This window comes from Dermacentor albipictus, chromosome 1 (assembly GCF_038994185.2).
Source record: "Dermacentor albipictus isolate Rhodes 1998 colony chromosome 1, USDA_Dalb.pri_finalv2, whole genome shotgun sequence".
Taxonomy (NCBI): Eukaryota; Metazoa; Arthropoda; class Arachnida; order Ixodida; family Ixodidae; genus Dermacentor; species Dermacentor albipictus.
The window spans coordinates 325,892,418-325,919,391 of record NC_091821.1 but is presented as its reverse complement, the minus strand read 5'-3'; the positions used below and the strand labels follow the sequence as shown (position 1 = coordinate 325,919,391).

Below are 26,974 nucleotides of genomic sequence, written 5' to 3'. Positions count from 1 at the left end.
ACAATGTGGCTGCAAGTCATTTAGTTTTCCTGAAAATAAATTTTAAAGATTGGTTGCATTCCCACCCATGACTTTTTACAGGCCCCTCTGTGTTTGTGACGTCAGAGACTACACGGCCACCACTGTCGCTGAAATTATCGCTGAAATATCGCCGCTGTCTAGTTCGGAAACTCTGTAAAAGCTCCCTGTGTCATCAGGAGACATCATCAGCTTCGCTTCTTTGTCGTTAGCGCCACGTGTACTGCGTGTTTACATTATGGTAGTGTAGGATCTGACGTCATCGACTCATCGTGACGTCACACAACGCAGCTACCCGTTTCGGTTTCGGTATCTCGTTTATTGGTTATTAAAATTATTGATGATCTATAAGAAAATTGAACCACCCTACCGGTGACAGGACTGTCAGTGCCAGTTGAAAATAACAATCTCCCAATATAGCTAAAATACGCCAAAGTTGCCTTTAATGCTTATTTTCGCGTGTACGGTGCAAGAATGCGGCTTTAGAAATTTCGTGCGCTAACATTGAAACAGCATCCAGTACGTATAATATGCGCATGTCATTGATTTCTGCTAGGCACTTTTTGGGCGTGTGTCATAGTGATAGCAACGTGGATGAATCGTTTGTGTCTCGTGGAGGTAGGTCGCGGGGGGTGGGGGGTTATCGCAATGACTCCGTTGTCTCTGATGTACCACGAAGTCGTAGCAGCTATCGCAGCCTACACTGGTACTGGCGCCCCTGTAAGAACTCATACATACAGACAGGCTGGTGCCAACTTTTATCTTTTTCACGAACGCTCACGTTTTCTGATTATTATACTTCGCATCGCCATATGAAAATTTGTCATCCGACGATGCACATTTATTATTGATTGTTATGATAAACTGATTTAGAGAGAGATCCCGCTCGGATGGGCTTTTTAACCCTCCGAGCCCTCCCCCCTAGCGCGCCCACCGCCACCGGCGCACGCGCGTGCACCACGGTTTCCAAACGGGAAGCGGGCATCGCAAGCGGCCCGGCTGCCCCCGCCCTTGTTGGCGCTCCGCGCGGTCTGTCTCGTTTTTTGGCACGGCGCCACGTGCGGGACCGTCCCCGAGCGGGGGAGGAGGTGGGGCGGCGCTGCTAGCGGCGCGCGCGCTTGAATCGCCGTCGCAGCGGCTCTTCCTCTCGCCACTAATGAAGGAGTCCCCAAGACGAGCCACTCGGTGTCCCAAACAGGTCCGGACCCCGTCTCGTACAACAGCAGCAGCAGCAGGATGCATCACATGCTATGGATATACGTCGCCCTCACCGTCCTGCCGGCTTTCGCCTGTGAGTTCTTCTTTTTTTTTCCGTCACAAATAGCGCGTGCACTGCCCATGGCGCTCTTTTCTAAAGAGGTCCGTCACCTTGGCGGTTTTGTTTCTCCTCCTAGTTTCGAGCTGCGCGCGCGTGCAAAAGCGCGCGACACCTACACGTGGGTCTTTTAGAGCCCCTTGCTCCTCAAGGTCAACGCGGAAATAGGCTCGTGGTACCCAAAGTAAACGATGTTCCTGTTTATGACTTTCTATTAATTTCGAACGTCTTGGCGCAGCTTGCCTTTGCCGCAGTACCACTGTGCTACTTTCTTGTGCTGTTCCAATGTATAGCACACATGCACACTTGGCCCAGGGACAACAGTAATGTTTGTAATTGTTTCTATCGAACATAATTCTTACCCTGTTTCCCATGCTGACTCTGCCGTTACAACAAGCAGGGTTTTGCGAGACCTTTATCAATGTCACAAGTTGAGATGAACAGCGTAGGTGGTGACGATTCTAGCCTAAGAAGGAAACGTTTGCATATTGCGAGTATCTGAGGAGCGATTGCAACGCTAACGAAAAATCCGCCCGTCTTAGTCTGACACTTAGAAATTAAGTGTGCTCGCTGCTTCAGGCATCTTTCTTTGGAGACCACAATAACACCTCTTGAGCATTGTTCTTCAGAAATACATTTCCTAAGTCCTTCGTTTGCTCAAAATTCCGTATTCTTGCGAACTTTTCTACTGTCGTGGAGTGTCGTAGACAAGTGGAGCAAATATTGTGCCTTTACACGCCTATCGTTGTGAGACCTGTGCAGATGTAGTGACCATGCATGCGCACGAATGCGAGAATACAGGAAAATACACAATGAACGCACAAAAGGGGAAAGCGCGAGATCTCACCCCACTAAAAAATTGTGCACCAAAAAATCACTCGTAATAGCGTAATCGTCTGTCAGCGCAAACATGTCTGTTGGCGCAAACCATTTCGCAGTGCATATCCAACTCTCCCAGATCGCCACTCTCACTCGTAAAAGCATGCAGATTCTGCAAGCATCGCGCAGGAGTGCTTCCTTTTAATTTACTTGCGTTCTGCTTGCTGTATCAAGAAAGCAACGGCAGAACCACCGCTCACGTTTGTGGAATATTGCCTAACGGGTTGGCTGCACACGAACGCCGTTACGCATGGCAGGGAAGCTGACTCACGTGGGATCTTGAGGTTCACTCGAATGTCGAATTTGGTTATCATGCCTAGATGCACATGAATCGCAGTGCTCATCGCATCCTGTATGGCTCTTATGGCTGCAGCGGGAACATTCACTGAAAAATAAGGAAAGTGAGAACTCCAACAGATTTCTTATTTCTCTGTAACTTCGTTTGAGACTCTGGCAAGCATTTCAGCAGATACAGAGTTACTCAAAGCGCTCTTCAAAAGACGGATGCTTTTCAGTCAGCAGGGACAGGGAAGCTTTTTTCTAGAAGCCGCCTTAAATGATCTTCGATTTCCGGCGCACTTGTAGCGACCGCGGATTAGGACAGACAGCACTTTAACGCAATGCTCGCTCGCTCATTCGCATTCGGTTAGTCGCGAGAAGATCGTAAATTCAATTTACGGTAACTACTTCTCCACAACCAAATTAGATGCAATCAATATATAGGAAGCAAGAATCTGTAAGTGTGGCTCAAATGCAATGGAAGACTAGCAAATGTCATTGTAAACGCATAATTAAGCATAAGCAAGACATATATATTTATTTTCGTTAAGTGTCTACAACTACGAGCACCAAAGGTGTTGATATATTCTCAAATAATCTGTTACAGTTTAGTAAGGCAAAACGCCGCTGCTTTGGGAGCGATGACCTGAATAAGCAAGAAAACATGTGGCGCTTTTTAACTATGAATTAATTTTTTTTACGTGCCAAAACCACGATTTGATTATGAGAAATGCCGTAGTGGGGGACTCCAGTTTAATTTTGACCACCTGGAGATCTTTAACGGGCCCACAAAGTTCGGAACATGGGCGTTTATTGCGCTTCACCCCCACTGAAATGCGGCCGCCGCGGCCGGTATTCGATCCCGCGACCTCATGTTTAGCAGTGCAACACCATAGCCACTAAGCCAGCACGGGGGATGCTTTTAACCTCCGGCTGATTACTGAACATGGAGTCAAAATGTCCCAGCAACATTCTAAAGCTTTGATCCGTTTCACCGAGTGATCTAGAGCTTGGATACTCCTCTCCGTGCGTGTGAGCTATGTTGCACTGGCAATCAGATGCGACGTTGTGTTTGCTGTGCACCTTCGCTATCATAACACACGCACGCAGCAAGAACTTTCAGATACGTCTGTGTAAGCACGTGTTCCATAAGCAAAGTCACGAGCAATAAGATAATAAATGAGCACAAATGCCTTTGGCACTGGTACAATTGTGCCGGAAAGGATGTTTCAGCATGGCATGATACTGCGGAGGAGGAGAAAAAGGAGGAAGGAAAGGTAGGGAGGTCAACCAGACGCATGTTCGGTTTGCTACCCTCCACGAGGGAAGAGGTTTAAGGGAAGAAAAGAAAGAAAGGAGAAGGAGAGAAGAATGTACTATCAGTGTGAATACATGCGGTTGTCTACACTTCGCGTCTATAATCGGTTACTGAGGCCAGTCGATTTCATGAATCGTAGCAGTGCCCGCGTCACTTTGTAAGCCTGCGACGAGTGGGGCCATGGTACGAGAATCTTAGTCTCTGAAGATGGTTTGCTGTCTAATAGGTTTAACGCTCCGCAATGAACGTCGCGTTTGATGTTATAAATATTTACAAGAACACAACACGCGCTCGATCGTCTCTTCGCAGTTGCACGAGTCACATATCGGTATGTCGGACATTCCAATGAGGAATGAGTAGGCTTTAGTAAAAACCACCCCTAACCAGAGGCGGAGCAGTAAAGTGGCACCACTGCGGGAGAAGTCCGATGGAATCTGCAGCTTCAACGGAGAACCCAACCGGGGGAAACGGCAGTTGTAGAGAATCGGGGTGTTCCACAAAGTTTCAGTCTTGGTTAGAGCAAATAAACGAAGACTCCTCGCAGCATCTGCCCTTGATAAGGGTATAGGAAATGTCCGGGTTCCTTTTTGGGCTGACCTGGTGGCATCATCGGCAAGGTCATTTCCGACGATGCCACAGTGCCCCGGAATCCATTGGAAGATGATGCCATGTGCATTTATGAGGCCTTGATGGAGAACCTCTCTAAACTCAAACAGTTGTTCATGGGTCTTGCGTCGTAAGGCTGACAGCAGGCTCTTAAGGGCTGCCTTGGAGTCACAAAAGAAACGACCCACTTTCGAGGTTTTCCTTGTGCGATGTAATTAACAGCGGCACGTGGTGCTGGAAGTTCTGTTGCCGTATAGGTAGTTGTATGGGACACTTTGAACTTAATGTGACTTGTAAGGCCGGTATGATAACAGCGCCTGTGGAGCTGGTGGCTGAGACAGATCCATCGGTGTAAATGTGCGTTCTTTGTTCACATGCCTCGTTCGGTAATGACAGTGTGAATTGACGTAGAGCCACTGTTGAATGACGGGTCTTCTTCGTAATTCCCAGAATCATGAGGCGTACTTTTGGCTGTTGTAGGCACCACAGGGGTAACAGTGGTCTTGCTGCTGGTGTAAAGCCCGAGAGAACGTATCCTCGATGTGTTGCAACAAGTTTGGAAAATGTGGCTTGAGGGCATTGGGCTGGCGAAACATCAATATAGTGGTTGAGTACGTGATATAAATGTCGAATCTCTGCTCTAAGGTTGTCAATCGTTATATATGTTGGAACCAAGTAGTCTCTAGCAATCATGATTTTTGCATAAGTCGAGGCGCATCGTGGTAATCTAAGACATGTCAGTAGAGCCTGGCCTTGCAAACTTTCGAGAGTACGAATATTTGTTTTACATGTGTTCGCCCAAACTGGCAAGCTGCATCGTAAAAAGTCCAGAAACAGTGCTCTGTACAGCTGCAGCATGGACCGTACGGACATGCCCCAGGTTTTTCTGCACAGAAACCTTGTACAATCGAAGTTTACAATATGTACAATCGAAGTTAACCCCCGCTTCAGGTCGATGCAGCGGGGGCTCCATGATAGGTCCCCGTCAAAAATCACACCTAAGAAGCGGTGAGACTTCTGGTACGTGATAGCCTGGCCATTTTGAGAAACAGGGTACAGTGCCATGGGTTTGCGCGTAAGCGCAATTAACGGGCATTTTTTTATGGACACACTCAGGCCTTGTTTGCGGAGACACCAACAAGTTAGGACGGGTGCCCACTGAATTCTTGCGCGCACTTGTAGACGAGTCACCGCAGAAGGCCAAAGACAGATATCATCAGTGCACATTGATAGGTGAATTGTCTTGGATAACATTTCAGCAAGACCAACCATAGTTAGGTTAAAGAGAATAGGGCTCAATACCGCGCCCTGTGGGACGCCACCGTATGTATAGTAGTTGGCAGTCGGGTCATCTTCGGTCTGCACAAAGAAGGGCCTTCTGGTCAAATAGTCGCGGATCCACTGAAACATTCGGCCGTCGATACCGACAACCTACTCGATACTCGAGGATCGAGTATCGAGTAGGCTCGAGGATCGATTCATGGATCGATTCATTCATACTCGAGGATCGATTCATGTGTGACATTATCGTACGGCCATTTCACATAAAAAAAGAGCACCACTGATATGCGTTTGCGGCATTTTTTGCCGTTGTATGAAAGTTGTGAAGTCAATAGCAATCTCTATTGATAACCTGCCTCACCGAAAGCCTGTGATGCAGTCAGGGTACACATCGTGGCGTTCAAGATACCATTTCTAGACGTGTAAGGATCATCTTTTCCATTACTTTACCTATGCAGCTTGCCAGGACAACAGGGCGATATGACGTCAAGTCGAAAGGCGGCTTTCCTTGTTTAAGTAGTGGTGCGAGCCTACTAATATTCCATTGCTGGGGAACAATGCGGTTACACCATGAGCGGTTGTAGTAATTCAACAGCTCCTGCCTGGCCTCTTTTTCAAGATGGGCAAGAGCTACATAGGTGATGCCGTCGGGCTCTGGGGAAGATGAACGTAGAGAAGCAGTCAAAGAGGCGTCCACTTCTTCCACAGTAAATGGAATATCTATTTCTTGGACGCGGCACACAGGGACGACACTCACATCTTCGGCGTTGGGGGTGACACACACGCCAGCGATACACGCATAAAAATCATTCGCCACCTCAAGTTGCGTCCGGCATGTAGGGCTAAGACCATGAAAGGATGTCTCTGTTGCGGAGACCAGCGCAGGCCATGAAGAGTCCCCCAGATGTGTGAAAGCGGTTTACGAAGGTTCGGCGATTCACAAAAGGACTTCCAACGTTGTTCCTGTAATTTGTCCAAACGGCGTTGGATTGTCTTCTGTGTTCTCCATGCCATTCGCAGGTCACAAACTGCTTTTCTGCGCCTGTATTTCCTTTCCGCACGTCGTCGAAGTACAGTTAGCCTCTCTAGTTCTACATCGAATTGGGAAAGGTTCATTGTCAACTTTAGGAGGCATGAAGCTTCTCGCATTGCCTCTGTGATGGTATCCTATAGGCTACGGCAAAGGTCTTTTCTGCATGCATTTTCCTTGTGTTGCCTAAATTTAGTCCAGTCGGTTCTTCTTACTGCATTCAACGAGGGTAAATTGCCCCCTGATTCGCAAGTAGATAGGGATATGGTCACTTCTATGGGTTCCGATGTCTTAAAACCACTGAACTTGCGAAGTGAAGCATCGTGATACCAAAGTCAAATCCAGGCAACTGCTGTACTTAAGGCCTCGCAGATATGTAGGACTTCCATCTTTCATGTTATGGCATGATACTGCAGTGAGCGGCCCAGTATAGTCGTCCCTTGCCACTGCCACCTTTCTGGGCTGGGTAACCTTGATTGCTTAAACGGAGTACTAAAATGTTCTAACCTAGTCTGCAGCTTCTAGAAACGTTATCGTCGGTGGCGAACAGAGTGAACTCAACGAAAGATGTGCAATACAAAAATGGGCTTAAAAGCTTAGGTGCTATTTAGGTATTGTGACCTAGTCTCGGTTACATCGAAAATAATTCTAGAAATGCGGAAAGTTCACTAATGAGAGGGGCAGCGAAGTCGGCCCGTGCCAACGTGCTTTAAACTACGAGTGCGCTTTGGGAAGAGCAATTACATAAAATGAATGATGCGAACATGATCGAAGGATATGCATGCGAGAGGTCCCATAGTGCTGTAAGCATGCAATTTACGTGAATTACTTAGTAGGTAATGTTAATTTAGTTAAATTGGATTTCTTAGAAACTAATATTGAAGAAAAGGTGTGTGCGTGCGTGTGTGTGTGTTTTCTAGAAATCAGAATAATATGATATTGAGATATAAATTCGGACGTAGGTGAAGAACGAAACAATAAGATCCCAACAGCGGACAAATAATCATGCTGTTCCTTTGTCGGTTGAAATACCTATAGCACCTAAACATACAACGGTGCGAGTTTGTACAGCTGGAAGCAAGCGTATCTGTTTAGAACTCATTCTATCGCCGGAAATACGGCCTCGTCGGGTCTCTGGCTTCACGAAGGAAGAGCCGTCGAATGAGCTGTGCGTCCAGCTGCTTCACATTCGAAGGATTTCGATCACACTGCTATAGCCTGCCTTAAAGCTTAAAGAAGGATGAGACAACATTCGAAAATAATAAACAGCTTACAAACTGAGCGATTAAGTTGGGCCATGTTGAGTAAACTTTAGTCACTCTCCTTCTATCACTTTCCGTTAACGAGTCCTTATTAGAGTCTGTTTGGTATGAGGGTAGGCTAACCTAATAAATAGTGTTGACACAAAAAGAAGAAAAGAAAGAAAAAAAACAACCTTATAATTTCACTAGAGCATAACCTTGTCTTGTGCAATGTTTCCTGTAACAATCATAATGTTGCGGTAGAATTATCTGAAAGAGAAGAACAAACACTAACTATTATCAGAAATCTGAGCGTCAGCAAATTTAAATACATAAGTTGTTGGCTTGGTGATGTACGTAAACATAGTTATCCTATATAGATATTTGGAAAATGTCCATGCGTCGCATCACACGTACTGCAGGTTAGAACTTGTTGCCGTATCTTTGCAGCCCGTTGCCTTTAGGCATATCGCTACTTTGGATAGTACAACATAGTCTGCGAATGACTGAAGCTCTTCCTCCATACCTGACCCTTGCGCCATAAGAATCCACATACCATCATGATCAGTCTCCAAAGAATTTACGGCCATACTTGACGCCATCACGATTGCGAAATAAATCCGAAGGACGATATACCCAGCCTCCAACATCTTGAGTGCTGGCAATCGATGACATTATGTATATAAAATAGACAAACAGTATCTGTTCTTTCCATGTGCTTGGGCCGTGGCGCACGAGCCACGTAGTGTGGGTGTGCGTGCATGCACGACGACGCAGCTTCACGGATCTCGAAATGGAAATTAAAACTGCAGCCACAGAGAGACGAAACGCGTAAGTCACGAGCGCCTGCTTATACAGATGCCGCTGCACTCGCCCCTTCCTTCTCCTCCTCCTTCCTCGCTAGAGATTCCGCCTTCCCTGGAAGCGTCGTGTAAGCGGGGCTGGTTACGCAAGTGATCTCGCCACCACGCGTCAACTCACGCCGCCGCGCGAAGTCACACTCGCACACGCGCTCACCGCGTCCCTGAGGCCTGCGGTGTGTTTTCCCACCGGAAATAAATTCAGTGTCACCTGCATCTGTGCACGGCCGCTTGCCTGAGGAGAGACCGTTTTATTTTGGGCGCCGGCTCGGCGCTCCCTCGATTCTTGCCGCTTGGCAAGGAAGGATAGGGGACGGAGCGAAATGCCTCGCCGGTGAAGCCCGCGCGTCGCTGATCCGTGGAGAGCCGGCCAAGCGTCGCGGAAGGAAGGAAGGTTACACGCTGCGTTCACGGCCGCGGCTTGACTCGGCAGACGAGCAATCTCGCGAGCACTGCCTGGATTAGCGCGTCCGGAAACGTTGCTTTCAGACCTTCGGATTCCCCGCTACGGGATGCAGGCGTGGCCCGTGAGGATAAGGCGCTTCATTCGGCCGGCGACAATTTGTTTCTTTCGGTTGGAACACATGTCTTCACTTTCAGCTCAGATTTGATTGTAAGATGCAAAGACGGATGCAAGCGCGTCACTACAAATCCGGCGGCTGGCCAAACATTGATGGGATCATGGCGCATCGTATAACCATGTTCGAGTCCTTTGCTCACAGTCAGCGAGAAACTTTGTTATGAAGAAAACGGGATCTGTCTACGGTCTACCAGGGAACTTTCGTCGTATTAGTGTTATGTGCTGTAGGAGCAACATTTGTGTGACCGCGGCCACGCAGACTTTCTCTATCCGCAGCCAACGAAACAGAGTAGATACGCATAAGGAAACGGATGCTCCAGAATGTCGAGACCGGGGTTCCTAGTTTTTCTTGGGCGAATATTATACCATAACACAGCCATGCAGTCGACCAACGCACAGCCAGGCATGTCGACCATATAAATGTGGCTTTGGCCCAGTCGCTAGCAGAAAAAGAAAAGTAATATAATTCCATATTTGGCCTAGAAGTAATTATTCGACCGTACGTACCCTCCATGAATGGGTTTATATATATAACCGAACAACGTACACAACGAACAACGTTACCCCACAAGTGCGAACGGGTGAACGAACAGATATGTGCTAATTAGAGGAAATATATACGTAGCACAAAATTTTGATGTGAAAGATTTTACTTCGTGTGCTGCGTAGAACAAGAAATAAAAGCTCGAAAAATTGCCGTAGCCATGCCTTACCGCGCTGGCTGCACAACTGAACTAAACTGCATCGCAGCTGTCAACTTGGATTTCAACAAAACCCGTGGCTCCCTCAATGCTTTTCGCAGTGCTTTTCCTTGATTTGCTATTTTTTGCTGTTCAAACAGCTCCGATCTTATTTGTAGCGACGGCAGCATTATGCCACAGTGACCCCCTGCGGCGTCTTAGTGGATAGACGACATTCCACCGCTGAACACGAGGTCGTGGGTCCGACTCCCAGCCGCTGCGGCCGTGCTCAGATGTTGGCGGACCGCTTGTGCACCGCGCTTCGTGAGCATGTTAAAGAACTCAAGGTGGTCAAAATTGATCCCGAGTTGTCCGCTGTGGGGTCACTCATCACCGGCTGTGCCCCCAGTTTCAGGCCGTTAAACCATGCAGTTTAAGCTAATTTTATTCTTCCCCTCCGAAGACGGCTATCTTCCTTTTTGTTTGCTTGTTCCTCAAGCAATTGCTCTCAGCCACCACGGAAATGACCAACCAACCCGCGTTGGTTGGATGGAGACAGCGGGTGCGACAAAAAAAAAGTAAAAAAGTTATACTTTAAAGTAAAAATTAGCAAAAATATATTCTGAATAAAATTTGTCTAATAATAATAAATTATGTGTGATTACAGAAAGTAGAGTATTGTTTAGATAAATAATCGATGACTTCAAAAAAAAGAAATGTCGTACCTGTAAAGCGCCTGGCTCGTCGAATCTTCACCCGAACTTCACCCGATCTTCAATCGTCGTCAAAGGTAACCGTAACTATCCAAAAAACCAGAAAACTCAGAGCACCACATAAAAACAGCGACCGAACAGATACACTTCTTCTACGCACCTGAAAGATGATACGGCTCCGCTCCCAATATCAAAGAATGAATTACGCTGCATTATAAGGACAACGTCTTTCAACATGTCTAGAAACACTTGGTTTGACCAGAATTCTAAGAGCTCTGACTTATATCATATTGATCCATTTATTGAATTCAAATTTTCATTGTCATTAGATAGAACTATGGAAACGCTTATTCATCGATTAAGGCTAGGCACTGCCTACACAAAGCATTTCTTACACAGAATTGGCCGAGCGGAAACCCCCGAATGTGATTGCGGATTTGTAGATGAAGATATATATCACCTCCTTCTAGATTGCCCACATCACGACACACCAAGATGCCGACTTAAATCAGCCCTAAGTAAATTAGACCGCAGACCTTTCAGTTTAAGGAAACTTTTGGGCCCTTGGCCAACAACGGCCTTGCAGAAGAGCGCTTTAAAAGCACTAAAGACTTTCTTTGAAGACAGCGGCATCGCTGGACGCTATTAGTGCTTTCATTGCTCTGTTCATTTCAATGTGACTCTATATATCCATCTGTTTGGGAATTATGTTATGTTGACTGCTTTGTTGTGACTGTGAATGATTGTTTACACGATGTATATACCACCCGCTGACTAGACAATGTGCTATTAGGCAACAGTATCGTTTGTACTTTTGATACTTTCGACTACATAAGTGTGGAGACATTTGCCATGTATACTGTATGTACCCGCTGATCCGCTGACTAGAAAATGTGTTATTAGGCGACAGTATCGTTTCTACTTTTGAGACTTTCGACTACATAGGTGTGGAGACATTTGCCATAGTCTTCCTGTGGAAACGTTGCTTTATAAGTCCTGGTGCTTGTGTGAAATGATTATTTGATATGTAACCGTGAACCCTGAATGATGTATGACGGAACCACCCAAGAGATAAGGAGTAGCCGGCGCCTTAAATTGCGCGCCAACATCTCCTTATATCATATCAATAAAAAAAAAAATCGATGACTTCAGCTTCTTTGTGACGTACGCAACTTCCTTTCCTTCTGGTATAGCAGTATACATTATTATTATTATTATTATTTGTTTGAGGAACCCGAAATACATGCATAGACTTAGCGCTCTAACACTCCATGTCTAAGTAGACAACTTATCTTTATTAGGTTCTAACGTAAAACCATACACGTTATGTTCGTGGATATTTGGCTAAAGGGTTGTTTTTTTTTTTCGTGGCAATCCAACTTATTGCTTGGAAATATTTGATTTAGAAATCTTGGTGCATCGTGTTTATTTTCGTTTCTTTTCTGTGTAATCACGGTGGGTTGGTTTACATAGTAATTAGCTCGATGAAGTCGCATAAAGCAGTCATATTTTCTTGTTTCGATTATTCAGCAGGTCAACCTACAAGAACATACCTTCCCGACGTGTCGGCAGCACGGCACTTGAAGTGCTCTTGAAATATAATGTTACCTTACACCGTTTCTGAAATTGAGTGCTTGTGAAAATCAATGTCCGATTCGTCGGTATAGCGATGCACTTGCTGCGTTAAATGTTTCTTGTTTTAGGCTCAATTGGTCGTTTTGAAGGTGCCGGGTCGGGATTATAGGCAACTCGGAAGCAAATATGCCTTCTACTACTAAAAGGAAAACAATATGCACCTACCTTACAATAAGACGAAGCTACCAATGAAACCCACACGGGTTTCTGAGAAACGCGTATAGGTTTGCCTTGCAGCTTCGTGCTGCTCTATAAAGACGAACGCAAATTTTTCCCTCTCCTGAAAATTCCTCCACCTTGCGCGCTAACGCAGAACTGACTTGCCATTTTTCTCTTTACAACTGATCTCACGACTGAAATGAAGCAATGTCACCTGCGATATTTGAACGAAAGAGATTTGAAGAGATTTTTACTCTGTAGTTGCAGTGCTCATGTATTGGGTACCTGGTGGCTGTGGATTGTATGAGTTACTATGAAAAAAAGAAAGGGGGGGGGGGAACAACAGAAAATAAGGTGAGGAAACAATCGACGATGGTTGTTTCTAACGAACGCTTCTAAAAAGCTGTTCGCTTATTAAATGAGTGATGCGCTTGAAGGCGTAAGTTTGTTGCAGCGTGGATATTTAGGCAGTGTTTGTTGTTCCACTGCGTGATTCCGTAGAGAGGAATCGTTAACCAGCATACCTGTAGCGGTAGTATAGGTAGCTATAGATATATAAGCGGATTCGTTAAATTTGCGCGGTCTCCAGCGGCACGAGCGCCGGCGTGGTAGCCAACTGCCGTTCTCCTCTCTCGCAGTCGCCACAGGGGGAAAGGGAGAAGGTGAGAGCATTGCTTACCGAGCGCTGCGCCGAAGCGTGCAAACCCCCCAGACGCCCCAAAGCTCTTGCCCGCGGCAGTACTTATAATAGTCGGAGTTCGCCGATGACCTCGCCTTGAAACTCGGTCTCGTCAGCGCGTTCGCGCTGCGCATCGGCGCCTTTGTAACGGCGGTGAAAGACCGACCACCCGCCGCTGACCACGAGAGCGGGCGAAAGGGCCAACGAAAGCTGAAACAACGTGGCGTTGTCGTTGCGACGTCGCTGTTGACGCTGGCAACATCGATGCTTTCGACGTGCTTTTTCCAGCAATGGCCTGTTTTTTTTTTTTTAAAGCGTGCTCCATTGTGTTTATGTGCCATATTTAAGACTCAGCGCCATCTTTGCCGCGTACGCCACTTTAGTGCCGTCGACGCAGTTTTCACGAGCATAACGAGAAATAATAGCTACGCCAGCACATAGCCATCCTGTCAAGGATAATTTTGATCCGGAGCACACAATGTAATTCTCGTCCGCTGCAGTACTGTTTGTTCTGGCCTGTGAAATGCAGGCGCACGCGCCACCGCTCCGAGTCTGCGTAAAAATAAGCACCTTGCTCTTTCTTTTTTGATTGCAAAGCGCTGTCGTTGTGCGATAGCCGAACTGCTGTGGCATCCGCTCCCAAATGCACATTGCTACAACGACACGAGTTCAAGTCACAAGGATATCGGTTGCGAATGACAGTTTTCTTTCTTCTTCGCCGTGTGGCGAAGCCGAAGCTAAGGTTAAGACGACGACCTGGTAGAGACAATGGTCGTCATCAGCGGAACAGAATGGACAGACAGGCAACTCCAGTTTCGAGTACTTGATCACGATCGCACGCACGCACGCACAGATAACCTTCCCAATGCGGCCAAGTATATATGAGACAGCAGCTGGCATGGCCATTTATGTGACTGAGCTGGCTATTTCAGGATTTCTGAGCAAGGCGAGAGAAGGCGCAGCGGAGGAAAAGAAAAAAAACAGTAGCAAATTGATTATGACCGAACACGGTGTAGAGGGCAGAAGCGCAGAAAGTATATTAAGACTGCAGGAAGGGGCGACATCTGGGGTCGGTGTGTCTTATGTGTCTTTCTCCTGCAGTCTCTGCATTTCACACAGATATTGGCCATACCAAGCGGGCGATCACACAATATGAGTTACGTGGCACGTCACCACAGTTTGATTAGCAGTGTTACTTAAACATGTGTTAAACATATGTTGATATATATACATGCACACACATATACCGAGTCGTTCGGAGAAACAATTCATTCATGGGCATTCACACACACACACACACACACACACACACACACACACACACACACACACACACACACACACACACACACACACACATTATATATATATATATATATATATATACATACATACAGAGCTACAACAAAAGGCCATGAATGAATGGCTTCTCCAAACGACTCGGTGACTTTCCTTGCCCTTGGCACAGTGCGCGCGCTTATGATCGCAGCCTAGAACCGCTTCATGGGCTTTGCAGCAAATTTAAGAAAGTCAAAGATTCTTTACTGAGTGGCTTTGCCGACTCTGCAGTTGAACTCTCAAGTGGTTCGGACCAGAGTAAGCAGAACAGCAAGCAAAAGAAAAAAGAAAGAGGAAAGTGGAACAGAATACGCGCCGGCGTAAAATATGTACGCTAGCAAGGAGCGCACTGCACCAAGTGGGCGCGACTGCCTGAAATTGCCGAAAGCGTTTTAGAGGTCGTAAGCGAGTCCAAAAGGCCCGGTGCGCGATATGGCTGTCACGGCCTTCGCTCGACCGCATTCAAAGCCTGCCTTTATTAAGCGCCGACTGACTCCGCTCTTGGACTCGAAGCCGTGGGGAGCTGTGCGCGCCCGCTAGCTCTTGCTTGTCCCGACGGCTCGTCCATCGCTCGGGGGGCCCGTCAAGTCGAACGCGGTACAAAGAGCTTTCCGCGAGCTGCCTGTATACGCACATCACGTAGGGGCTGTGGTGCAGTAGCGCGCTGAACTTTCGCAACGCCGCCAGAACGCTCTAAACGACGCGGGAGTGCTTTTGCGCTTTCCAGTGGCTGTCGACAATGGGCCAAGGATGCGAAATTCCGGTAGGGAACGATGTATGCTTCAGCTGTTATATTCATGTGCTTCGCCAGTTGTTGAAATATCATCTGCCGTATATGCCGTATAATAACCTGGGATATGCTACGTGTTATTCCTAGTGATAAAAATTACAAATACACAATGCTACATAGGCGGTCACCGTTTGTACAGCGTACCACTCATATAGGTCGAGTTTGCACAAAAGCTTCTCGTAGTATCCCGGTAATGACGACGCTAAATGCGAGTGCAGTGATGACGCACTCGCATTTATACGTGAAAGCCATGCACGCTCTTGTTTACTCGCCAAGCCTGTCTTTATAGACCACCAGTGGCAGCAACAGTGTTGTTATGAATAAACTGCAGGTGAGAAAAGCGTTGAAGACATCATACGTGTACACATGTTCAGGAGATAGAGGAGACAGCTGTAGATTTTCATAACAAGTTTTGAGCATGTCTGAACACCAATGTGGATACGTGAAATGAAAATGAAACTATATGAAACACAGCCCTGAAAAACATGGTGATTCTACATTTTTTTAGGACCAGGACCGTCGGACAGCGGCGCACAAGTTTCTGGCTTATGTATTGATAGCAGCCATGAAACATGGTAGGAGCGAACACTTAATCTTCATTAAGGCTGTTGTTGACGGCCCCGGAAGTGCTAAAGGCAAAGTTAGTCGTATCCTGAATTTCTGGATGTATGTCCACGTGCGCGGTTAGGTTTTCGGAATCTGATATACCGGAGCACATTTTATGACCACGTCAAAATTTTCTTTCCCTTTGTGTTGGGCCGCCTTTCCAGTTCACTTATATTTCGTGCGCAGCACGCAATAAACGCTAGTGGCAGGTCAGCAGTTTGACGTCTGTATACTCAAAAAAGTTTACGCACGTAAATGTGCTGGCTTGTTCCAAGGCTGAAACCTTTCTCCTTAACACTATAAAATATTTATTGTACTCGATGGCGAGCTCAAACTAACCCGCGCCGAGAAAGAAACCGTAGGTGTAAACTGTATTTTTTTTATTTCGACGTAAAAACATGGAAAGGATAAACTGTGCATGGATTCATTCTGAACACCTTGTGTGCACCGAAATATTTGACGCCAGACATTGAAAGCGAGACAGCCATCAGAGTTGACTTCATGCACTCTACGTGTTGTTTATTCCAACTATCATACTGTTTACTTGCTACAAAGTCGAAAAAAAAAGCTATTTTCTCACCATCAGCGATCCAATCCATACGTCTTAAAGATGGGGAACAAAATCCAAGGTTTCTGATAAACGCAGCATCCTTTGTACACCCATAACAGTTTTATTGTGATTAGTGCATATGCTTGCCTTGTACCGTGCTTTTGCGGACTTTTCCACTCCGACATGTACGACGACGATGACGATGACATGAGCATTCGCTTTGAAGCGGGGCAATGATACGTGCCTCCAAAGTTGTTCTTTAAGTCATCCTAGTGAATACGAAATATCTAAGTATATAGCTAGACCGAGTCAATGCCCTCGTCCACTTGTTGGAAAACGTTAACAGGCAGCACACGCGTGCTTGCGTTTTCATTACTTTCTTTGGCGAGAGGTCATAATGAATTGCGTTGAGAGAAACTAAATATGTCAATCAATCAATCAATCAATCAATCAATCAATCAATCAATCAATCAATCAATCAATCAATCAATCAATCAATCAATCAATCAATCAATCAAAACATTATTCATCTCAAAAAGGGAAAGGGGGAGGCGGGACAAAGCTGCTTAACGGCAGCTTGACCTAGCCCGCTCCTCTTTGCTACAATTCAGCATACTGGCATAAGTACAAGGTAGTTTGACATAAATATAGGCACTGTACGAGAGACAGAAAACATGCGAGAAAAAAAATTGTTATACAGTAGCAAAAATATACAGGTAATATGTTCGGTTACACAGTACAATGTTCGATTTAGAAGCAAAAAAAGAGAAACAAAAAATGCAACACCAATAAACAGACATGTCGACAAAATTGCACAAATAATACTATAGAAAATGATAGGAAACGGAGAAAAAAGAAATAAGCACATCAAAGTCAGCGAGTTTTGATTACATATATGTATATATAACAAGAGCAAGCAAGAGTCATTACTGGATCTCTTGTGATAAGAAATGAATGAAAATGGAACGTAGTATCCAAGTTCAGTTCAATAGTAGCCAGGGTGTTTAACAGAGCAGCAATGCGGTATGAAACCAAGTGTTGTTCGTAATCTGTACGACAAAAATGTTCCAGTCAAAGTCTGTATGTCTCGTATTATATGGAATTTCTTGGTGGTTCAGGTTAAGCAAGTTCATGTAGTCAACATTTCCCTATTGAAGTGGGGACTTGTACATTCACACCAAACGAAATGAGTAAATAAATACAATCGACGTTATTTTGTATTCGAAAAAAAATATTTAGAAGTGGCTTCTTTGGGGGAAATATTTGCTACTGCATGAATTACGTGTTCCTGATATAATTTTCGTTTGGTGATGTTTTGCTTTGATGTTGTTGCCAACACTTGGTGACAATAATTTAATGTAGATAGAAACAGTGAATGAGATACCGTTCGGTTCACAATATTGGGAAAGACATGTCGGTGTCTGTGTGATAGACGTGTTATTCTGTTTAGCTTACTGCAAATAAACTCGAAATGCTTGTTCCCAATAAATTTTCTGAAATTACAACTACTAGTGTTTCGATCTCACTTAAAATTGTAATTTCTTCATTGTGTACATATAGCATCTGTTCAAGATCTAGGGCCTTATGATTGGCGCGAAAGACGATCGCTTGTGTTTTCTTTGCATTAATTCTCAGGCAATTTCTACCGCACCAGTTTAAGATATCCTGGTGCACAACGTTTGCAAAATTAGAGTGTCCGGGCTCATGCCCCGGCCGAATACAAGGGCAGTGTCGGCTGCATATGCAATCCATTTGATATTTTCGCTTGTGGAAAAAAAGATAATTTATGTAAGCTATACAAAGAGGTGGCCCGAAAATACTCCTTTGTGGCACACCATGTGGGATTGGTTTTATTTTAGAGTTTGAACAGTTTTCGCTAACGTACTGAACCGAAGCTGGAGATAGGAGGACAAAAACTTGTTTGCATCACCATGTATTCCGTGTTGCTCAAGCTTAGCTAGAAGTGTAATATGGTGAACGCAGTCGAATGCTTTTGTGTGTATATATATATATATATATATATATATATATATATATATATTCCTAGCACTACCTCTTTTGCATAATGCACCATAGTTATAAACTGCTTTGCGTTAATAAGGCCAATTCCGTTGACATGCGATTCAGGAAACCGTATTGTGCTGTCGAGATAAGCGAGTGTTTGTCTAAAAAGCTATACAATTGCTTGTGCATGGTTTTTTCTAGGCCCTTCGACAAGACCGATAAAATGCAAATTGCTCTAAAATTATTTAACTAATTTTTGTTTCCACCCTTGCGGATTACTACCACCTTTGCAATCCGCATTTCTTTCGAAAATCAACTTTGTTCTAGAGTTATAGGCTTCAGCTAAAATCGATGCAATTATTTCCGTGACACATTTGATTGGCCTAATTCGCATATCATTTGCATCACGTGACTTGGAATTTTTCACGCTATGAAACACATTTTTAGCTTCATTCTCGGTCGTGGTAAAAAACAGCATGCTGCCAGGAAAGCTTGCTGTTTTGTGAGTTATGGGAGTATTTGTCGTGGTGCAACTTCTAGGATCTCCAATGGCTACGAAATGATAATTTAAAGCATTTCATAGGTCTGCTGCGCGTAGAATACTATTGTTCACGAGAATGTTATAAACGTTAGTTACATCGTATTTTTTATAAGGCTGCTCAGTCGTTTTCAGAACAGAGGCGGATTATTCACCACATCGTTAAAATAGTCTTGATGATACCCTTCTTTCGCGGCTTTTAGTTTGGCGTTGAGCTCATATCTAAACACATTGAAAGCTTTAAATTTGTCGATATCCTTGGTTTTCACAAATGTTTAGTACATGCGGTTTTTTAATATTACCTGCCTGAGAAGATAACTGTTTATTCATGGTTTGCTAAATTTTTTAAATCTTCTGTGTACGATACCAGTAAAATGTTTTTTTATGGATGCTTTGAAGTCCACATAAACGCTTGATACATGCTACCTGCATCAGTGTGCAATAGAACGTGGCTCCAATCATAATTCTAAACGTTCGTTCGGAAGCTTTGCAGGGAAGCGTCAGTGACATCCCGCGTGCCAATAGGAGTGCTTCGTTCACGCTTTGCTTCGTTTCCATCAGAAATAAAAGCAAAGATAGGAAGATGGCCACTATTATCACAAACAACTGTTTTATTTGACGCAATGTCATTGTCTGCATTGGTAATAAGGACACCAGGAAGGTCCTCTGTTTTATCAGTAATGCAGGTTGGTTCATATATAAAGCATTATTAAAACCGCTAGATGTGAGGATTGACAGAAAAGCACTACTGATATTGGAAAGAGATAACATATCTATGTTCAAGTCACCGCTCAGAAACAGTACATACTTATTGTGGGACACAAATTCTATCAATATTTCAAAAAAAAATTTAAGAAAGGAATGACAACGAGCCTTTGGAGGCAGCTGAACCACATATATAACCTTGGAGCCATTTTGCACGGTTAATATTTCATAATCATCACTCGAGACAGAATTACTCTAAAGTTTGCACTTCATGAGTGCGACTAAATAACAGTAACGCACCGCTGCCATGCAGTTGCGGACGGTTGAGCACAAACGGTTGATAACCAGTACACAGAAATGGAACGGTGTGTCGCATGTACCGAGTTTCTGACACCCTTTTGGCGACAAAGTGAACACCAGTAGAATCAATGAACGAATTCATATAATCATGCTTATTTTTCAGTAATCGTGCATCCAGGTGAACGAAGGCCAGGGAGTTTTGTTTCGAAGTGTTTTTAGGCTTGCCGGTGCAATAGCCATCGTGGCACAGCTAAAATAAAGGACATAACCATGGGACTACAAAACAGCGCTCGGGAATGCTTATCACGGTTGGTCAGCATTGGTAGTCATGAGCTGTACGTCATCGGGGCCGATAAGCCGGAGCACAGGGGAGCTATCTTCCCAACGTGAGAATACTTTCCCGTCCTTGGCCCACACGTGCTTCCGCCCCAGCTGCCTCCATTTTGCTATCGCAGCGCCAAGTATCTGCTTGTTTTGTCGGGTTAGATGCTCGTTTATGTACAGAGCACTGGCTTTTTTTTTTGCCCCAGCACGGCTGTCGTAAACCGAGTTTGCTTTCGCAAGGAGTGAATTTCACTTTTCTCGCCTCACGAACCTCACAAGAATGCCTTTTTTTTATTACAGCGAAGCTGTTAAGGGCTAGTTCCCTCAGGAACGCGTCCGTGTGTAGACACAAAACTCCCCACACGTGGGCCGATCCCGTAGATAGGGAAATACCGGGCAGACCCGCGACAGAGGTGAAGCAGGCGTTAAGCACTTTTCATACGTGGGCCGATCCCGAAGGCAGTGCAATGTCAGGCCTATCCGCGGCGGAGTTGCAGTCCCCCACCGACGCACAATGGGAGGCTCTTCTCTCCAGCACCGACCGAGACATCCAAACACGGGTCCTGGCACGAGCTGAAGACTCCATCGTGAAGCACAACCTGGAAGCCTACGTAGCTTAGCCTCCCTTATCCCTTACCCCTTCTAATAATAAAGTTGACACTCACTCACTCACTCGCCATTAAGGGGCCCACATACGCAGCTATGCTGGTCATCCTTCTTCACAGAGTGGGAGGGGACTGAGCTTTTTCATTTTGTTTTGCCGTTGGCACTTTATGACAAATGTCAATGTCGCCCTATGTCACAGGCTCACCAACAAACTCAGCCAACTTCATGGTCGCATCAAGAGGTTCACAGTATGCTGGGACGTACCTAACTTCAATGTTGTTTGTTCGAGATTAGCATTCGAGTTCTTCGATTCGCTGGGTTAGCTTGCGGTTGTCCTCCTGCAGGGCTTGGTTACTAGTTCAAAGTGACTTAGTGTCTTCCATAACATCTTTGACTTCTTTGTGACATTCGACCCCTCTGTCACAGGTATCGCTGCAGTATTGCACGCTTTTCCTGAGCGTTAAATTCAGCAACAACCTCCTTTCTGAAGTTTACCAGCTCTTGTCGCGAACTGCCGGAGTCATCTGTTTCCTGGCGCTTCCACCTTGAGGGCGACATTTCTCAAAAAGAAAGTGAAAATATGGTCCAGAAAGACAAACTAAGAACATAACATAACGCAGCAACGATTTAGGCTAGTGGTACAACAGCTGTGTTCGGCAGCAGTGCGAAACGAAACGGGTGGAAAACAGGCGCAAGAGCTTCAGCTTACCTGAAAAGGGCAGGAAAAGCAACCCGCGTGACTGTGTCGCACCGCTGTCGAACGAAACGGTCCCAGTACTCGCAGGGTCCTTTTAAAGCCGATCAAGGTGGGGCTGATGTAGCCGCATGCTCAGTATGAAGGCAGTAGGGAAAGGTTGGCAGCAGGCGGTGACGCCAATTTCTTGTTTAGTAGATTGTGATCCGTCCCGTGGCGAAAGCTTGACCAGTTGCGCAAAAGCAAACTTGCGATGAAGCCTCCAGCCATCGTAGTCAAGCAGCAAAGAGCGAGAAAATCAGCCTGTGTGACTGCGTCGCATCGCTGCCGGAACAAAATAAAAATAAATATAATAGTTAAAAATATCGTAGTAGTTCGCGAGAGAAGCAAAGTTTTCCAACATCATACTTTGCTCTCGTGTTGTCTGTGCCATCGTTGCTGGAGTGTTGTAACGCGGCGCTTGCTCAAAAGTTAGTTTTCGTCGACGTTCCCTTATGTGCATTGCGCCGCTTGCAGAACTGCTGCATGCACTAAGGTGCCGTTCCTTGGAATGTGCAGTCGCAATTTATGGTCATTAGAGAGCTTTAATGTAGCGTAAGCGGCACCGCGCTACATGCAATTAAATAGAGGCGTCAGAGTATACGCATCCGCAGAACGATAAGGGAGCTTAGGGTGTTTGGTGCCTCCGCTATTTCTGGAATTTATTACGCTCCCAAAAACCATTTAACGTGAAATGCATGGCGGCGTCTTCGAGGTGAGAGCCTTTCCCTTGGCATCTCTTCGAGTCGTCGTCTTGCACGGTTTGGTCCATTAGTTCCCATCACATGCTTGTATTTGCTTTTTAGATTTGAGTCTTTATGAGTGCTGAGTGCTGTTTCCCAGCTCGGTCGTCGATTTTTCGGCTCCCTATAGGCTCAGAGTGGCTGTACGTGCAGCAGATGTCTCCGAAATTCGGCAGCAGCGAGGGACATGCCAGTATGCAGCGCGGTATAAGAGGCTGTAGATAACGAATGTTTGCTTGTACTGCATGTGGCGCCACAAACAAAAATCATATTTGGCGGACAACCAAAGTGTCGCTGTAATCGTCATGCTGATGATACGGCTACATAGCATTATATTACATTTACATTTGACGTGCATTCGGTTTACTTGTAACTTGTTGACTTTCACGTCTAGGTGGCGTCAAATCTGCGTATGCGTTAGCTATTTCTAGTACACTCTAGCGCTAGCGTTCTGCTCGGTTCCGCTATTTTAAACACAAGTTTGTGCCACGCTTTCAAGCGTACAGTCCCCTCAGTATTGCGTCGCCCGCTAGCGCTAGCCTTTTACGGTGTATTAAAACTCTTTATTGTTATAAGCACATGTGTTTGTAAATTTTTTACCTTTTTTCGATAGATAATATGTACGTTTTTGTCCGTGTACTCGATTAAACTGTGTTTGTTTAGAAAAGTGATTAAAGTTCGCTACCTCCGTGACTAGCAGAGACAAACCAACAAAGCAGAAAGAAATATCTCTTTGGGAGAGCTTTAATGCGTCTTCCTAGTAGTCCTTGTCGCGGCTATATATTCCGCATTCAGCGCAGTGCTTTTGGCGTGCTTGTTAAGGTGACTTAGTCTCTTCTGGAGGATAGGGCGGCATAATAAAGCTCTTCAGAGGTGGTGTAAATGCCAAGGGAAGTGTTTTCAGAGGTAACAACTGCGAGCGCTTTGCGTGTAGTGGCTGAGCGGAGTATAGATAAATTAGTTATAAGCGTAACTTGCATGTTTTTAATTGAATACGAAGTGTTGACTCATTTGCTTCCATCCCCTGGGTACCCAATTGAGTATTAGTGTTGCTCAAAACCTACAAAATTTGCTTAGGAGTGCTTGTGCAAAATATATATTCCTGGGAGAAGATTGGATGCGTTCACAGCCTCATGGAAATGACTTGACCACATTCTTGCCGTCAGGCGTCGCAAAATTTGGCACTCATCTGTTCTGGGCTGTTGTACAGACAATAGTCAAGTGTGTTTTGAATATCCTGAGTTGGCATGAAAATTCATGATGCAGCTTCAACATTTCAGCATGCACAAGATGAATGTTATGCGTTCATCTCAGTGGTTAAGCAAAGAAAAGCAGCTTTTATGGCAAGAAACATGAATAGACTTTCGTTTTTCTCGCGCATGGAAATGCTGCTTTCAACAATTGAAGTAAAAACGAAAAAAAGAAAAAAAGAAAAGAAGGGTTTTTCTCACTGGTACATACTAGTCGGTACACGGAAATAAGAAGCTACTTCAAAAGCGATTATGTCCCAAAGCTGTCTTCGGGTCTGAGAAAATTACAGGTCACTGTGTGAAGTAGCATTAGTTGAATGTTACTGTGGCTTTAGCTTTTTGGATAGAAGAGGGTACATCGTGTACAGAGAAGAAAGAGCAGAAACGGAAGAAAGAAAAAGAAAACTTAGCACCATCATGGTTAGCTGATGCTTCGCAAACAGCCGGTCTTAATAAACGAAACCGCGTAAAGAGGGCGTCATTGTTTTACAGGCCTAGAATTCGCGGTTGCTGCACGTACCTGAGTGTTTAAGAGTTGATAAGACTTGGAAGAGAACCGAGAGTTCGAAGTTTTAAGCATGGAGGACGTGCGCGTGCTGCGCGACAGTGCAACGTGGTACGTGTTTCACGCTGCGCGCACTTGAAACCACGATGGAACTAGTTTTGGGAAGCGCAGACGAAGCGTGGAGGAGTGCTTGGTCTGACAGGTCGTTGCTCATTTGAATTTCAGACGCCGTGGCATTTCCTCACTTTATCAGAGTGGGTACGTATACGCACGCATGTCTCGACGGAAGTCTCTCACCGGCATGTGTTTGGAGTGCAGTAACGTTGTCTCGGATTTTCGTTTCTTTATCTACTTATTTCTCAGAATAGTAATGCAGCAGTTTCCCCGAAAGAACAGAGAAATCTAGATGTCAAAGAGTATTAGGCAAAATGCTGCTGTGTGCGTTGGTTGTTAATCTAAACAGAATTATATCCGTGTGTGTTTGTGCGTGGTTAAACCATAACGCGGCAACGACCTTCAGCAGGAAGCATTTAACAAAATCGAGATGCATGTTGTGTGGTTTGCTTTACTTTCTACAGAATTTACGTACAACTAACTTGTTTTTTGGCCTTACGTTTTCTCATTATCTGCATGCTATTAGTGGGAGTTTTATTTACTAGCAATAAAGAAAGTACATAAGTCGTAGCGCGGAAACTTGCGGCCATTAACTTGTCTCTTTACTTCTGGATCGCAAAATTATCCGGGAAGTATCTTGCAGTAAAGCTGGTAACATAAGTTTCGCGGAAAAATAACGCATAAAAGAAAATAAAAGAACGATAATGATTGGTGCAAGAGTCGATTAGCGGCAGCACACACTATGCTGCTCCCTGGTCAGTGAACTGTTTTCGTTAGCGCCTGCAACACGTCGTGAGAGCGCCGTCCTTTCAATTTTTTGCCTCCATGTTGTCGTAGTTGTTTAGGTTGCCGCGCTGAAGAGTGCTTGCTTCCTGCTGCTTGTTTAGGAATTGGTTTCAACGACCTGTCAGCGGAGTCCGCTCAAGCATCTTTTTTTATCTTCAAAGCCTTGCAGACTTTCTTAACTTCAGGCCTCTCCCGTCAATACGTTAGCCATTTCACTCTTGTCACAACACATTTGCACGGCTGTCACAACCAGACAGGAGCGGTCAACCGCATAAGTTGAAGTGGCAATTCAGAAGGCAAGCGAATTATACTCAGATAATAACATTCCTGTCGCCAAGCTAGCAAAGGGGGGGGGGGGGGATGAATGCTTCATCACCAGTAGTGACTTTCAGATTTTGTTCTGTGCTTTTCTGCTGAAATTTGAGGCTTATGAATGAAGTGACTAGTGAGGTCACTGCCCGCTTCTTGCTTATGTGCTTATGACACGTGTCGCGATGCTTTGATGGAATTCATGGTGCTTGCACTACTACGAAGAACAAAAAAAAAGAAAGATGGCTAGTAGTAAAATAGCAGTACAGAATGGAAAAAATAATCGGGTATGTAACGTTTATCGAGTTGTTCCCCGAGAGCAGATAAAAAGGTCAATGTCTCCATAGGGAAAGTGCGTTCAGGGAACGTTCATGCTCGTTAGAGAATGCCTCCTTGCTTTAACTTAACTCCACGACTGGACTACAACGCATTAACTTGCATGTTTCAAAAGCACCACTAATGACTGCTCGAACTCGTAGCGTAACGTTGTGCGGTCTCGCAGCGGACGAGTGTGACATGGAGACGATCCGGGAGAAGGTGAATGCCACCAACGAGCGACTCCGGAGGACGGACTACAAGGATGGACACGCGTACTCCAAGCAAACTTGCCAGTAAGTGAATGACAGAGATCTACTTTTTTAAAAGCATGCAGTTTTACTTATGGCATACTTAAGATGGCGGGGGCTGGTCGATGCATGTTTCATTTTATGCATACCCAAAAATTTCGGACTTTGGCTTTTACATAATTTGTTGAGCTTAGTGGAAGGCTACAGCGCGGGAACCTACGGAGACAAAGGAAGCAGCACACAGTACACAGACAGGCCTCCGTTGTCTACTTTTCGCGCTGTAGCCTTGCACTATGTACAACCAACAAGTCCAACTAGTTACTCTCCTCAACTTCATTTGTTGAATTTCACCGCAACATACCAGCCTAACTCAGCGGGCTGCACTGTAAAAAAGATAGTATTTCAAAAGGTTGACCTAGTTTCAATAACTTTTTGTCAAAAACGTCGAGAGAGCATTTCCTTCTAATAACATACGCATTTATTACATTAAGTCGGCGCTTGGAGCTGCGTTATATCATTGTTTGCTCCTTACCAAGACACTGCTCTGAAGCATCAGCGAAGTTAGAACTGAGTGCCGTAATGCGTATGTTATTAGAACATAAAGTACCGTCTTGACGTTGCTGTTTGAAACTTGTTGAAACTCGACCAATCTTCTGAAATATAATTTTTTGAAAATGTTGCCCACTGAGTTAGGCTGGTGTACTGCGATGAAGTACGACAGATTGCCGAAGGGGTAATGTAAGAAGTTGCTGGATATGTAAAGACGCCACCCCGTCGTCGTCACGCCGTCCTAGGTAGGGTTTCCGTGAATTTCATCCCGCATTGGTAATGCTGGCAATGAAAAAGCTGATGCTCTTGCATACGAAGCACGCTGTCATCTTCCCAAAGTCAAAGCCCCAACGGGTAATCGAGTTAAAAGCTCTGACAATCCCTA

The 26,974-nt window shown here is 45.2% G+C and overlaps 1 protein-coding gene across 1 annotated transcript in view; it reads left to right on the top strand.

The window, feature by feature from the left end:
* Nucleotides 1-1,148: 1,148 nt before the first annotated feature.
* The window catches only part of LOC135909199 (uncharacterized), a 74,438-nt gene continuing 48,612 nt past the window's right edge, over nt 1,149-26,974 (top strand). The window contains exons 1-3 of the mRNA XM_070531656.1: nt 1,149-1,309; nt 24,491-24,523; nt 25,977-26,085. Coding sequence (XP_070387757.1) covers nt 1,255-1,309; nt 24,491-24,523; nt 25,977-26,085 — 197 coding nt within the window. The 5' untranslated portion in view covers nt 1,149-1,254. The remainder of the gene's footprint in view (nt 1,310-24,490; nt 24,524-25,976; nt 26,086-26,974) is intronic.